A 15895-nucleotide genomic window follows, 5' to 3' on the forward strand; every position below is an offset into this window, starting at 1 on the left:
TTGATATTGAATATTCCTGGATCCAAATGCTTGGGTTTTCACTACCAAGACAGGTAGCTGGAGTTGGGAAGTTCCAAACTCAGCAGACCTGATTCAGTTTAAATGGTCTTAATTCAGACAATTTCCACCCCAGACATTTGAATGTGGTTTGGAATCAAATCTGGCCCTGGAAGCTAATCCGAGACAGAAAATGTTGATGCAGACTCAATAGATGCCTAACTTGGTTCTTTGAGTCCTTGTATCAGTCATAAATAAAAAAAGGTTCAACACCCCTGGCCTTTACCCTACAAACTCTGTCTGAGCTGTTCACCCCTTACAGCCACTCCTCATTGCTCTTCATTACCTTCTTGCCAATGCATGACCATTCCATGCCCATTCACCAAGTACACAATCAATGAGTCATGTAACAACAAATACAAGGGTGGAACCATGTAATAGTCTCAATCAAACAGACCATTAATGCATTGATAACAAGATTAAAATAGTTCACAACTCTTTGTCTTAACCAAACAGACAGTGGCATATTGATAAAAGAATCACAGAAACTGCACAGTATGGAAAGACCCCATACCTGCACTACCCTCCAAAGAGCGTCCCACCCAAACTCAGCTCTCTACTCTTTCCCCATAACTTTGCATGCATCACAGCTAATCCACTTAACCGGGGCAGCACAAAGACTGTGTTTAGCACTGCTGCCTCACAGCGCCAGGGACCCAGCTTCGCTTCCACCCTCAGGCAATTGTGTGGAGTTTACATATTCTCCCCCCGTCTGCATGGGTTTCCTCCAGGTGCTTCAGTTTCCTCCCGCAGTCCAAAAATGTGCACTCTAGGTGAATTGGCCATGCTAAATTACCTGTAGTGTTCAGGGTGTGTTGATTAAGTGGTTTATGTGGTAATGGGTCTGGGTGGGATGTTCCAAGGTTTGGTGTGAACTTGTTGGGTCAAAAGGCTTGTTTCCACACTGTAGGAATTCTATGCGCATCTTTAGACAGTGGGAGGAAACAGGAGCACCCAGAGGAAACCCACACAGACAGAGGGAGAACATGCAAACTCCACACAGACAATCACCCCAGGCTGGAACTGATCCTGGATCCCTGGCACTGTGACATAGAAGTGCTAACCACTCGTCACCATGCTGCCCAAGAGATCACAGAAAGAACAACTTATTATAACATTTTAAGTATGTCAATCTGGCAAAGTTAACAATTCATATGTCAAAACCAAATCCTGGTTGAGATCATGCTTTCATTATGCTGGGTTTTCTTCTTAGACTTGAGGTTAGAGGCAAAGGACTGGAAAATTGCCAAAGTTACCCCTGTTCAAAAAGAGATATAATTACCAACCCAGCAACTATAGGCCAATCAATCAGCTTAACCTCAATGTATAGGGGCAGAGAAATTTGAGAACCAATTATTCAGGAGAAAACTAACAGTTAATTGGACATATGTGGATTGTTTAAGGAAAATCAGTGGGGCAAATTGTTTTTCACTAGCACGATGAGGGGAACACTGTTAATGTGCTGTACCTGGCCTGCCTCACAACAGACCTGCAAGCAAATTTAGGGATCATGGAGTAAGAAAGGCAGTAGCAACATTGATGTGAAATTGACTGACAGGAAACAGGGGCTGAATGTGTCTTTAGACGAAAGGAAGATTTATCAGAGAGTTCTGAGGAAGTCCTCGTGAGGAATCCTGCTTTTCCTGGTATTTATTAATAACCTAGACCTTTGCGTAAAGGGCATGATTTCCAAATTTTCAGATGAAATGAAACTTAGAAATATTGCTTGTTCTGGTCTCTTGCTGAAATATATTAATGGGGAGATGTAAAGGCCCAAAAGGTCACATGTAATGCTCTAAGATCTATCTTCTGATCTTAATAAGAGTACCTATCTACACATTTCTTTTGCAGTTAACTTGCAGTATTTCTTTTAGCTCAGACCAGCATGGTGGTTAGCACTGCTGCCTCACAGCGCCAGGGACCTGGGTTCAATTCCACCATCAGGTGACTGCCTGTGAGGAGTTTGCACATTCTACTCATGTCTGCGTGAATTTCCTCTGGGTGCTCCAGTTTCTTCTCGGAGTCTAAAGGTGTGGAGGTCAGGTGGATTGGCCATTCTAAATTGCACGTAGTGTCTAGAAATGTGCAAGCTAGGTGGATTAGCCATGGGAAATGCAGGGTTATAGGGCTAGGGTAGAGGTTGGGTCCTGGTGGGATGCTCTTTGAAGAGTCAATGTGTATTCAATGGGCTAAGTGGCCTGCTCCTACACTGTGGGATTTCCTTGATTCCATAGTATCTTGGTAGACTGTTCAGAACTTTCTATATAGAATGAATTATAGCAAAGATAAGAAGGTGGTGGCCTAGTGGTATTATCGCTAGACTGTTAATCCAGAGACCTAGGTAATGTTCTAAGCACCAGGCTTCAAATCCCACCACGGCAGATACTGGAATTTAAATTCAATAAAATATGTGGATTTAAGAATCGAATGATGGCCATGAATTCATTGTCGATTGTCAGAGAAACCGATCTGGTTCATTAATGTCCTTTAGAGAAGGAAACTGCCATCCTCACCTAGTCTGGCCTACATGTGACTCCAGACCCACAGCAATGTGGTTGACTCTGAACTGCGCTGTGGGTAATTAGTGATGGGCAATAAATGCTGCCTGGCCAGCAAAGTCTTCATACCATTAATGAATAAAAAAAAAGTGAAATGACTAAATGGGGAGAAATGATAAATGGAATAAGACAATAAATATTGAAAGAGAGGGAATGAAATCTGGGAATGAAATCCAAAGAAAAAGCTAAGCAGCGAGTAAATAACTCAAAGAAGATTGTGATAAAATGTAAAATGTAAGTTGTAAAGGGAAAAATAAGCATTGTAAATACCACTTAAAATGCACACTCAGTTAAAATTGTTCCATTTAAAAATGAGTATCACATTTCACTTCAATTTATTCAGAAATTGAACCCCACAATCCAAAATATACGGATTTAAATGGTCACTAATTTGATCATGGTTTCAAGCCATTTGTTAAAAACCCCACATCGTCATTTCCGCATTCTATGATTGTATTTTCAAAGTTTTAACTTCCAGCGAAAGCCTCCCTGTTGGTGAGGACAAGGCCAAAAATGGAGGTTTTGGTATCTCCACCCACACACCTGCCTGATGAGGTCTGTACAGAGAATGCAGCCAAGGAATTTTGGAATTCATATTTAACAGATTAAAATGCAATATGCAATTTTTGCCATCTGTTCTCTGAAAGACTGAGCAAGATTCTGTGTTTTTATCTAAACTTGCTACATCTATATAATGGCATAAATAGCGACACTTAATTAGAAGTTGATTTTACCCAGATGAGGCTCTGTGCTGTGTTTACCCACAGTGGAGTACATTTTCTTTTTATCTCTCAGAAATAAATTATGCAGATTAAAAATGATAAAGTTCATTGGGTGGTGCTGTAAATGAAACTGAAATAATCCCAGTATTGATGCTAAAATGCTCCATTTTTTTTCAACGATCCCATTTTAAAATTTGAACATCGAACAAATAAGACCATTTGGCCCAGAATCAGTTTGGAATTTTTCAGGGAGATGAAAATACCTCAAGCAAGATGCCTCAAATGAATAATTTTGCATCATCTACAATTTGCTGTTAAAAAATTTAGATAATGCAGCAAATGAGACACAGTATGAGGATCAATGGTCGGCACAACATCGTGGGCCGAAGGGCCTGTTCTGTGCTGTACTGTTCTATGTTCTATGTTCTATGTAACTTGTCTCTTTTCACCATTCTAAAAGCTACACCGGGTGGAAACTTTGATAGGGGAAGATAACAGACCATGTTGTTGAGTAGGACTCTATTCTTGTTCGGAAGTACAACAATTGCTTTTACTAATGAATGTTGGACTGTGTACGTAACATAAGGAGGCGCATGGAAGGTGAATGGAAATCATGAGATGTACTCTGAACTAGCTGCAACAATTTAGATTAGATTAGATTCCCTACAGTGTGGAAACAGGGCCTTCAGCCCAACAAGTCCACACCGCCCCTTGAAGCATCCCCCTATAACCCACACACCCCGAACACTATGGGCAATTTAGCATGGCCGATCCACCTAACCCTGCACATCTTTGGATTGTGGGAGGAAACCGGAGCACCCGGAGGAAACCCACGCAGACACGGGGAGAATGTGCAAACTCCACACAGACAGTTGCCCGAGGCTGGAATCAAACCCGGGTCCCTGGTGCTGTGAGGCTGCAGTAGAAACAAATTACTTCAGATGCTGGAATCTATGCTGAAAACAAAAAACGCTGGGGATCACAGTTGGTCAGGCAACATCCTTGGAGAGAACGCAAGCTGAGGTTTCTGGTCACAGTCACTTAAACTGAACTACCAACATCCTCTTTTCCCCAACACTCCAACCTCCAGCACCCCGACTGATGCATAAATGCCGCCCTCTCCACACTTAATGCCAGCACTCGATGAAGAGTCATCTAGTCTTTCTCTCCATGGATGCTGCCCGACCTGCTGTGACTTGCAGGATTTTTGTTTTCAGCAGCTGCAACAATGGACTGACTATCAGAGTGACACAGGATATACACTTGGTTTGCAGCTGCAAGCTATGTTGAACTTTAAGGAAGGCAATTCCACAACGAAGCTGGGATAAAATGGGATCATACACAGTTGATATTGAGAGAATTTAACAGCTTTGCAATACTTGCTTTACGCATTCATTCATTTAAATATGGCAAAATGCAATGTTAGCATGCAGTAAACGTGAGTTAAACTCACTGAATTAAATTTCCTCTGAAAAGCATATCTGTCATATTTAAAAGTACTTCTATTCACAGCGTTTATTCACAAATCTTAACTAAATCCCCTTGACTGTTGAAATTCTATAGTACAATATTTAGAACATATTGATTAAAGTGCTTCAATTAAAGAGTTCTTTGTATATTATTTTAATAAAATAAAATGTACTAAAACAGTAAGTTGAAAGTATTTATGCAATTGCATTAACTACATAACGAATTTCTCACTATGAAAATTCAGTCTACTAGAGATTGTGTGCTGTATTACATACATATTTGTTGCAGGCTACATCATCCCATTTTGATCACAAGTGAAATAAAAATTACTGAAGTTCTTTTCTGCTGAAGTTATAGAGGAGGAGGTTTGCAAATTAGTTTTAATTATTTCAAAGATAGTAGGAACTGCCGATGTTGGAGAATCTGAGATAACAAGGTGTAGAGCTGGCTGAACACAGCAGGCCAAGAAGTATCAGAGGAGCAAGAAAGCTGACGTTTCGGGTCTAGACCCTTCTTCAGAAGAGTCTAGACCTGAAACGTTGGCTTTCCTGCTCCTCTCATGCTGCTTGGCCTGCTGTGTTCATCCAGCTCTACACCTTGTTATTGTTAATCATTTCAACATTTCTTTGAGAAACAGTTCAAATTGCCTTACTCTGACTTGGCCCACGTAGATATTTGCTTCTTCTTCCAACACAGTGAAGTTCTTAAGAAGGATCGTGTCAAAGTTTGGATCATTGTCGTTCACGTCAGTAACCACAATGTTGACAGTTGTAGTTGAAGTCTAATGAAAAAAAAATCTCAGTTGGACAATGCTCATTTTCAACAGCTTACCACCAAACGCGCATATAACTTGTGGGAAAAATATATGAATCCTACTACATCTTAGCAATTACGATATAATTAGTGATTAATTCGAAAGATATGAGCAACAATTATTTTCCTGAAATTTGTTAGCAAGGCTAAGACAACATCAGCAAAGTGACTTATGAAATTGTTTATAACACACTTTTGGAAATGTGCATCTACCTTTCAACGTAATCACAAGCAAAAAGCATTTTAACATAATTAATCTGGGCTCCTAGTGAATTATATCAATGTCAAATTATTCAGAGCTGATTGAAATAATGTCTGCAATTTTAAAACAATCCACATAAATTTATTATAAAAATATGCGTAGCTTTATGGTTCATTAATCACCTCAATGTTGCTCACAGAGTATTAATGTATTATAACCTGTTATAAAAGAAGAATAACTTTCTCTGTTGTTTCTTTCAGCCAATCATCAACTCTGAGAAATCTTGGCAAATGCTTAAACACTCTTTCAATTTGCCCCCCTTTGCTTTGTTAACTTGCATAAATGTGACCATAAGCTTCTCAAGTTACTGCCTTTTGTAATGAATCCAGCAAGAAATGCACCAGAAATTTAACTTGGAAAGCATCTTGCATCTCAGGATATTTCAGAGGAAGCATCAGATGTCACATTTTCACTAATTCAGATATATCTGTCTTCAGCAAGGGCGATTCCTGAATGATATCATTCTGGATTTAACAGAAAGCAGATCACTGTGGCAAGTCTAATTCTTCCTCCTCAAAGTAGGTACTTATCCTCTCCACTTGGAATTTCCTCCTCATGCCCAGCTGAAATCAGGAACTTGACAGTATATTTGTGGCACTCAGCATTGGTTTGACACAACTACCTTGCAATAATCAGCAACTGTTTGATTTGTTTTATTTGGCAGAAGCAAACACTTCTGGTCTGGTCTACATAGGTTGCTCAGCTGCAACCACTGTCATTTAATTGACAGAGAGTTTTACAGCAGTGAAGAGGCCATTCCGCTCGCAAGTTTTGTGCTGTCCTTAATAGCAGCTGCACCTAGATTCTACTCTGGGTTGAATTTTATATATTTTATTGAAATTCAAGTTGTGTTGTTTCTTTGTTGGAGGGTTTGTTGGCAGGAGTCCCAGAAGGCTCTCTTGCCATATCTTGGCAACACAGCCATATTAATTAGCTACCATGCCACAGTGGTGTTGCTCACATGCGATGTCTCCCACCCACAATCGTTCATTGGACCCAGAACAACTCCTGACTCAGCAGCTACCTGTCAAAAGACCAGCATCCTTGTGCCCATGCCACCTTTGATAGTACTCATCTGAAAGCATCACGGACTATCAGTCTGGGGCTGCATTGCTCAGTTCCTGAAATTTGCCCTGGACATGGCAGACATGGGGAAATCTACTTTGGGGTCAGATTCCTGCTTGTGGTTGGGGTGGGGCAGGGGAGTAGCTAAGAGACAGGAACTCCTCTTCCCCGTGGAGCTGTATGGGCCATGACTTCAGATAGCCTGTTCCAAAGTTGCCACTGAGTTTCAACGAGTCTTGGCCATCTGGAGGAAGAGTGCTAATGGCTTTCTTCACTCCATTAGGGAAATGGTCTCGGTCCTCCCACTAATACCTCAAATTCACACTTTGTCTACGGCTGCATCCACCAAGGCTCACCCTCTACCGCTGTCTCTATTGCCTGGAACACCTTCTCTCATTTGCTCTCACCCACTCCAAACCACAACACCACAAACACTGCATGCCCTCTGTGCTGCCTACTCACTCACTCAGGATAGCTCCCGACATTCACTGAGTAACAGCTGTGCCATCTATTTTCATCTTCAATAATTCCTGCCTCTCTTTCATTCCAGAAGGAAAACAGCCCCCGACAGAATGAAGGCAGTTAGTGGACTACTTGGCATTTAGGTCTTCACCCCTAATGTGGACAGCATCACCTCAAACAGGGTCTGAACTGGTACAGGAGATTGCCCTTGACTTACTGTGCTAGGACGGCTTGAACAAAGGCCATCCTCTTGATCTTAATGAGGCCCTCTGATAACAATGGCAAGATTCTGGCTTTACGTCTGCACTAAACAGGACGGCAAAACAATTGCAACATGAACCTGAATCTCTGGCTGAGTGTGCAAAAAGGGCAAAGAGGGAAGGCAAGGCAGGAATCCCACAAGCATCCAGGTAGGCTCAGAGTGACTAGCAGAGCATGTAAAGAGCCTGGAGATGAAACCTGGCCCAGCCAAGGAATTGGGTCCATGTCCCTTAGTGTCTTTGCTGCAGCATTTTTTTTTAAATCACTCATGAGACATGGACAGTTATTGCGCATCCCTAGTTGCCTTTGAGAAAATGTTGGTGAGCTGATTTTTTTGAACCGCAGCATTCTATTTGCTAAAAATAGACCCAACTAGTGTTAGGGAGGGAACTCCAGCAACACTGAAAGGCCAGTGATAGATTTCAAAGTTGTGGTGGCAAGTGTCTTGAAGGGGAATTTTAGGTGTATCTGCTGTCCTTGTCCTTCTCGATGGAAGTGGTCATGGGAGGGAAGGTGCCATCTGGCGAAGTTTGGTGAATTTCTGCTAAATCCTGTAGCTTGTACATATTAGTGCTTCTAAGCACCAGTGCAGAGTGGCTGAATATTTGTGAAAGTATTGCCAATCAAGCAGGAGCTGCTTTGTCCTGGATGGTGTTAAGTTTCTTGAGTGTTGTTGGAGCTACACCCATCCAGGCAAATGGGAGCATTCTATCACACTCCTGACCTGTGCCTTTTAGATGGTGGACAGGTTCTGGGGAGTCAGGAGATCATTTACTTGCTGTGGTATTCTTATCCTCTGATCTGCAGCGTAAGTCCAGTTGAGGCCCTGATCAATGGTAACCCTCAGGATGTTGATAGTGGTGGGAACACAATTGACTGTCAAGGGGTAGTGGTTAAATTGTCTCTTATTGGTGATTGTCATTGATTGGCATTTATGTGGAAACATGTTATGTGTCACTTTTTAGCCCAAGCCTGGATATTGTCCAGGTCTTGTTGCATTTGCACATGGATTGCTTCAGTTTCTGAGGATTGGCGAGTCATGCTGAGTATTGCACAATTATCAACAAACATCCCGACTTCAATGTTATGATGGAGGGATGGTCATTGATGAAGCTGCTGAAGATGGTTTTGGGCCTCCGGCATTAATCTGAGGAATTTCTGCAGAGTTGCCTTGGAGCTCAAATGAATGACTTCGAACAACCATCTTCCTCTGTGCCAGATATGGTTCCAACCATCAGAGACCTTCCCCCGTTTCCCATTGATTCCAGTTTTGCTAGAGCTCCTTGATACCACACTCAGTCAAATGTGACCTTGATGTCAAGGCCTATCACTTCAACCTCTCCTTGATGATGACAATGATTATTACTCTTGCATCCCAAGGTGGGGCATTAAGGTGCAGAAGTGCCCTTCAAGTGGATTGGATGCGCCCCAAGAGAGTACTCAATGCCAATGTCCAAGGATATTGGGGTATGTATGGAACTTGGCCTGAGGTATAGTTGCTGGGTTTCAAACATGGAGGTCACATACAGTATGCAGTGAGCTGTATTTACCATTTGCAAGCTTGAGATTCCATGTTGTGTTTTCTGATGTCCCACTGTGTATGCAACTTTGTTGAAATGGAAAGGTGGATAGTAACACAATGAGTTGGGCCATCAACAAGGTGTTGAATAATTTATAATCCCCTTAATTGGCAACTCAGAGACGCCCGGTGAGAAATGCTGCGGTGAAAAGTATCGGAGATGGAATGACGTGTTGTTGGTATCAAAACGGGCCTCACTACACTTGTCATCCAATATTACTACAGATCTCACCATAGCCCCCTTTGCGCAAACATCTATAAAGGTTCTGTCCTGTGTTTTTTTGCATTGTACCTTGAAACTGAGAATTTGATCATTGTAAGGAGGACTGTTTCTTACTCCATTGTAATTCTCTGCATATTAATGGTACAAAGTATTTCCTGTTTGATGTTTGTGGGAAATTTTACCTGGGAATGAGTTTCAAGTTGCTGAGCAAAATGAGCATCAAATCTGCTCAATGCTGTTAGTTTGAGACATTGGATCTTAACAAGCAGCGCTCATTTACCTCCCCTTGATTCGCCGTAAGTCTGATATGAATTTTTGTAGATAGGCTGTGGCTGTGATGGGTCAAGTAGAGAAGGTACAGAAAAAACAGGAGCAGAAATAGTCTATTTGGTTCTTTGAGCCTGCTCTGCAATTCAGCATGATTATGGTTGATCCTCCACCTCAACGTTACACACACCCACTCTCTGCACATACCCCTTGACTGCTAACAATCTATTTCTCCACAGTCTTTTGTGGCCAATAATTCCATAGGGTTCCCAATCTTTTGACCAAGAAAAATTCTCATCATGGTATGAAATGGATCCAGAAGGGTCTAGGTCTGAAACATCAGCTTTCCAGCTCCTCTGATGCTGCTTGGCCTCCTGTGTTCATCCAGCTCTACACCTTGTTATCTTAGCCAAATGTTGGGGTTGGCTCGAACAGCCAGCAGAAATCTGAGCTCTGCCAACAGATTTTTATAAGGGACTATCCTTACTTCATATTTCTGGGGGAGTCAGCGGGGAGGGGGATGGAGGGAGGGGGCAGAGCGCCAGAAAGGCTGAATTCAAGGTCAAGAAATGGACGGGAGGATCCTGAAAGCCTGCACACAGCCTCTGGGGTTACACTGAAATTCTAAAACCAACATTAAAGCATATAACAGTGCTCCTGTTCTGAAACCATGTCTGTTCCCCTCATTTTCCATGCTCCATTCAGACCATGCCACCTACTGTCCTTTACCCCCACTCCCTATGTTGCCAGATGGGCCGTACTGCAGCAGCTATGTTGACAGAAAAATCAAGTTATCTCTCCATAGTCAATGCTACTGTCGAAATAAAATCCACTCTCACTTCAAAAAATATATTGACATTCCTAAACATTCACATTAGTGCTCAATGAGAAGACTGGGTGCTGAATTTCCTGAGATCCTGATCAGCATAAGATATCGGGAAAACAAGGTGTGATGAAAAAAAAAGCAGTTACTCAAAGTTGAGAGAAAAAAAATTTGATTTCTTTCCAAAGTTTTTCAAGGGATAGGAGAGAATCTCAATACTGAGTGGTGTGGGACCTTGTTGCATAAATTAACATTTCATTATTACTGAATCTTACCTCATTTATCTGCAGGTGGATGAATCCCCATTCACTAGAGAGAATATAGACAGTATCTATGGTCTACATGAGAGTCTGACCATATAACTAGGGCTGCCACTGAACGGTGTTTCCTCTGGGTATTCATCTCAGTCAGTATTCCCTAACACCTTAGGCCCACGCTTCAGAGGGCAGTAATCTCTGTCCTATCCACAGAGGCTGGCATTGGCCAAGAAACTGCCTTAACACATCTCCCACACACTCACAACACAGCTCTACACTTTGATACTATTTCTGGAGCTCCACAATACATTTTGTTGCAGTGGTACTGCCCTGTCACATTGGGTGCAGGGGAGCACACATCACATGCATCTGGTCAGGACACTTCCTAAGAACTTTCAGCTTTATTCTTTGAAGTCATCCACTCACTCCTGTTTCTCTGCATTGCGTTCTTGCTCACTTCCACCTCAATCAGAACTTACAGCCTATAGCACCTTTTTGTGTCTCACCTTTTAGTTCAAGCTGGGCAGGCTTCAGTCAGGATGTAGTGCCACTGTCAGTCAAGGCATTGCCTGATCGCTGTCCAGAAGCTTGGAGACTGTCAGTCAACTGCTTGGACCTTTCAAGGCCAGAGAAATCCAGCGAATGCAATAATATTCCCGATGTATGTTCATTGGAATTTTCCCCAGGCTTAGCAAGTGCTATTATCCCTTTGGCTCATGCACAACTATAGTACAGAGAAGTTTAGGTGGAGCAAGTGTCACTGCCCTGCATGGACCTCACAGGCCCACAAGCAAAGTTAGATAGCATGCATATCAGAGCCATTGAGTGAAGACACTGCACATCTTAGTGAGACTGGTGAACAATGTGACCTGGTGAGAGCTGTATTCAGTGACAGAGTTTAGAACAAGTGAGAGGCAGCGAAGAGACGCTAGCTGCAATTCCCTCGGCAGAGCCGAGAAGGTTATTAACCTTCCTGCTGTGTTTCAGGGTATTCTTTCAGACTGTGGGCACTGGGTTATAACTTCAGAACGGGCTGTATGGTCAGAGCCAGGGTATCTTCAAGGGTATCCTGAGAAAAGAGGAAGGCCTCCCTGTTCACCACTCCATCCATGAGGATGTCCTTGTCCTCAAAGCAAGGTACTGGCTTGCTTTCATCAGTCATCTCTGTGAAAACTGCTCACACGTTATAAATGTGAAGAGCTATTCTCGCCTGCAGCACTTGAACTGGTGCACAGCCGGAGTTTAAATATGTGAGAGTGACTAAAAACCCAAAAGGTCCTGAGTAGCACTGCGCAGGCATGGTGCATTCTTAATGAGGTGAGCAGCGTTCAATTATGGGAGATAACTTGCTCGAGGTCATGGAGAGAAACTCTTCATGAAATTCCCAAAAGTTGACTCTTCACAAGGTTATAGGTCAGAAATCACACACCACCAGACTATAGTCCAACAGATTTATTTGAAAACACAAGCTTTTGGAGTCTTACTCCTTCAGCAGGTGTTAGTGACAGAGATAGCATCAGACGCAGAATTTATAAGTAAAAGACCACTGATGAGGAGGATGGGTTGAACAAACCTGAGTTGCTGTCAAATCTTTAATCAGTTAGAGGTTTAAATTGATGAATATGTATTTCTAAATCCCTGAATTCCTTTCAAGTAATGGTCCTGAGAGAACTAAAGTTTTATCAATGTCAAGAAGAAGTGACATTTTAAGTCAGGCAATGTATGTTAGGTGTGAGGCCTTGTTTAGAATTTGTTTGTGTTTTGGTTCAGAGTCAGACTGGTTTCATTTCTAAAGTAGGAATTTATAAAATGCCGCATTGACTGAATGATTATAAATTGTGTACATTTTGAACAAAGTAGAACGTATCTGCAAGTATCAATTCACCTCATTGGGGGGGGGGGGGAGTTTGTGTGTGTGTGTGTGTGTGTGTGTGTGTGTGTGTGTGTGTGTGTGTGTGTGTGTGTGTGTGTGTGTGTGTGTGTGTGTGCTGTGTAGTGTAGTCACCTGCAGTGTGACATGAACCCACGATCCCACGGGGGTTGAACTTGGCTATCAGCTTCTGCTCAGCGACTCTGTGTTGTTGCTTATACCAAAGTCTGCCTTGGACGATGTTTACCTGAAGATCCGAGGTCAGCTGTCCTTGACTGCTGAAGTGTTCCCCCACTGGGAGGGAGCACCCCCATCTGGTGATTGGTGCATGGTGTCCATTCACCTGTTGTTGCAGCTTCTGTGTGGTTTCACCAATGTACCATGCCCTGAGGCATCCATGCCTGTCGTGTATGTGATAGACAGGTTGGCCAAGTCACTTGAGTAGCAGAGATAATAGGAACTGCAGGTGCTGGAGAATCCAAGATAATAAAATGTGAGGCTGGATGAACACAGCAGGCCAAGCAGCATCTCAGGAGCACAAAAGCCGATGTTTCGGGCCTAGACCCTTCATCAGAGAGGGGGATGGGGTGGGGGTTCTGGAATAAATAGGGAGAGAGGGGGAGGCGGACCGAAGATGGCCCTGAGGTTGGTCCGGACGGAGGAGGGTAACTTCTTCAGGTTAGACATCCCTGGAAGAGGCTTCGCAGTGAGGTTAAAATAGTATCATAGATAATAGGAACTGCAGACGCTGGAGAATCTTTACTCCTGAGGTGCTGCTTGGCCTGCTGTGTTCATCCAGCCTCACATTTTATTATCTTGGATTCTCCAGCATCTGCAGTTCCTATTATCTCTGATACTATTTTAACATCACTGCGAAGCCTCTTCCAGGGATGCCTAACCTGAAGAATTTACCCTCCTCCCTCCGGACCAACCTCAGGGCCATCTTCGGTCCGCCTCCCCCTCTCTCCCTATTTATTCCAGAACCCTCACCCCATCCCCCTCTCTGATGAAGGGTCTAGGCCCGAAACGTCAGCTTTTGTGCTCCTGAGATGCTGCTTGGCCTGCTGTGTTCATCCAGCCTCACATTCACTTGAGTAGCTACCTTGCATATGGTAGGTGGTGTTTCCACATGTGATGGTGGTATCCATGCTGAAGATCTGACATGTCTTAGAGTTTACCATAACTATAGTGTTGTGGTCGCTGTTGTCCTGAAGGCTGGGTAGTTTGCTACGAAGGTTTGGCGGTTGTTTGAAGGTGAAAAGTGGAGGGGTGGGGAAGATCTTGGCAAAGTGCTCATCGTCATCGATAATGTTTTGAAGGCTGCGAGGAGCATGTAGTTTCTCTGCTTCCAGGAAGTACTGGATGATAAAGGGTACTCTATCGTACGCACACCATGTCTGTCTTCTGAGGGGGGTCTCTGTGGTTTTTTGCTGTGGCACATTGGAATTGGCAATCGATGAGTTGAGAATCGCATCCTCTTCTTACAAGGGAGTCCTTCAACACCTTCAGGTGTCCATCATGTTCCTCCTCAGATTCTGTGTATCTGTAGGGGATGGCTGCTTTAAAGTGTTTAGGGTGAAGGCTAAAGAACTGCAGCATCATGAGGTGATCCATAGACTTGCAGTACAGTGACTGCTGATGTGTCTGTCCTTGATGGAGATGTGTGTCTCTAAAAATGAGACTGATTTTAAACAGCAGTCCATGGTAAGTCTGATGGTGGGATGAAACTTGTTGATATCGCTATGTAGTATTTTCAGTGATTCTTCACCATGAGTCCAAAGGAAGAAAATATCATCAAAGTATCTGGTGTATAACATTGGTCCGTGGGTGAAAATGTTGGCATGTTGGGGAGCTGGTCTGGTCGCCATGGCTATTCCGTGTGTCTGGATGAAGAGTGGGTTGTCGAAGGTAAAGACATTGTGGTCAAGGATGAAGCGAATGAGTTGTAGCGTGGCATCTGGAAATTGGCAGTATTGAGCACAGAGGCTGTTGTGGCGATGCTGTTGTCATGGGGATGCTGGTGTAGAATGCCGAAACATCCATTATGATGAGGAAAGTTCCTAGTTTGACTGGTACGTGGATGCTGAGTTTCTATAAGAAGTCTGTAGTGTTGTAAGAGAAGCTGGGACTTCCTGTACAATGGGTTTCAAAATGTCCTGGAAATAACGAAAGAGGTTCTTACACAGGGTCCCATCGCCTGGTACAATAGGGCATCCATGTCTGTTGGTTTTGTGTACCTTTCGAAGGCAGAAGTCCCCTACCCAGGATAAGTGTGTGTTGGGCACTCTAAAGGACTGGATCAAAAGTCTTGACTTGTCTGTTCCATTGATGGATGTGTCCTTTAGTTGGATTGGCAGGCTCCTAGTTGTTCAGTTGACAGTATACTTCCTTGCAGTAGTCAGAGACCTTTCACATCAGACAGAGGTTTACCTGTATATCCGTCAATGATCTCTGACTCCAGCATCAGCAGTTCTTATACCTATGAGCAAGTTACAACCCGCTTCTTTGCAGTATTCTGTTCTATTCTGTAAGATGATGGCTCCTCCTTTGTCTGTTGGTTTGATGGCAATACTGAGGTCGGTCTTGAGAGCTCAGATGGTGTTGGGTTGTGCCTGAGTGATGTTTTGCACCACCTTGTGAGCACGGCTGATAAATCAGGCTTTAACACATTCTCTGATGGCTTGAGCATACCTGTGAAACCGAAAGCAACAACCCACTGGAGGGGGCCCAATTCACCCCCCACCCCCCCCCCACCACACACACACATATGCACTCTCTCTCTCTCTCTCTCTCTCTCACACACACACACTCGTACGCACACCCTCTATCCCTCACAGACACACATAAACTTATGGGGTGAATTTGTATTTGCAAATAGAAGGTTTAACAGCATCCTAGGTTTGCTTAATATATCCACATCAGTGGTGTAACCCTTTGATGTTTTACTTAGAAATTCTGCCTGTGATACTACCTCCCTCACTAACATGAGAAGAAGGAGCGAGGTTCCTAAAGTTTGTGCTTTCAAATAAACCTGTTGCAGTATAACCTGGTATTGAGTGATTCCCGACCTTGTTCACCCCAGTCCAACACTGGCATCTCCACATCACAAAGTTACAGAATCATAGAATCCCTGCAGTGTGGAAGAGGCCGTTTGACTCATCAAGTTTACACCGACCCTCTGAAGAGCATCCCACCCAGACCCACTG

At 43.3% G+C, this 15895-nt stretch overlaps 1 protein-coding gene across 1 annotated transcript in view; it reads right to left on the bottom strand.

The window, feature by feature from the left end:
* pcdh15b (protocadherin-related 15b) overlaps nucleotides 1–15895 on the bottom strand; it is a 799002-nt gene that overhangs the window by 287995 nt on the left and 495112 nt on the right. Inside the window, exon 21 of the mRNA XM_059653150.1 lies at nucleotides 5460–5588. Coding sequence (XP_059509133.1) covers nucleotides 5460–5588 — 129 coding nt within the window. The remainder of the gene's footprint in view (nucleotides 1–5459; nucleotides 5589–15895) is intronic.

The sequence above is a fragment of the Stegostoma tigrinum genome, chromosome 20 (assembly GCF_030684315.1).
Source record: "Stegostoma tigrinum isolate sSteTig4 chromosome 20, sSteTig4.hap1, whole genome shotgun sequence".
NCBI lineage: Eukaryota > Metazoa > Chordata > Chondrichthyes > Orectolobiformes > Stegostomatidae > Stegostoma > Stegostoma tigrinum.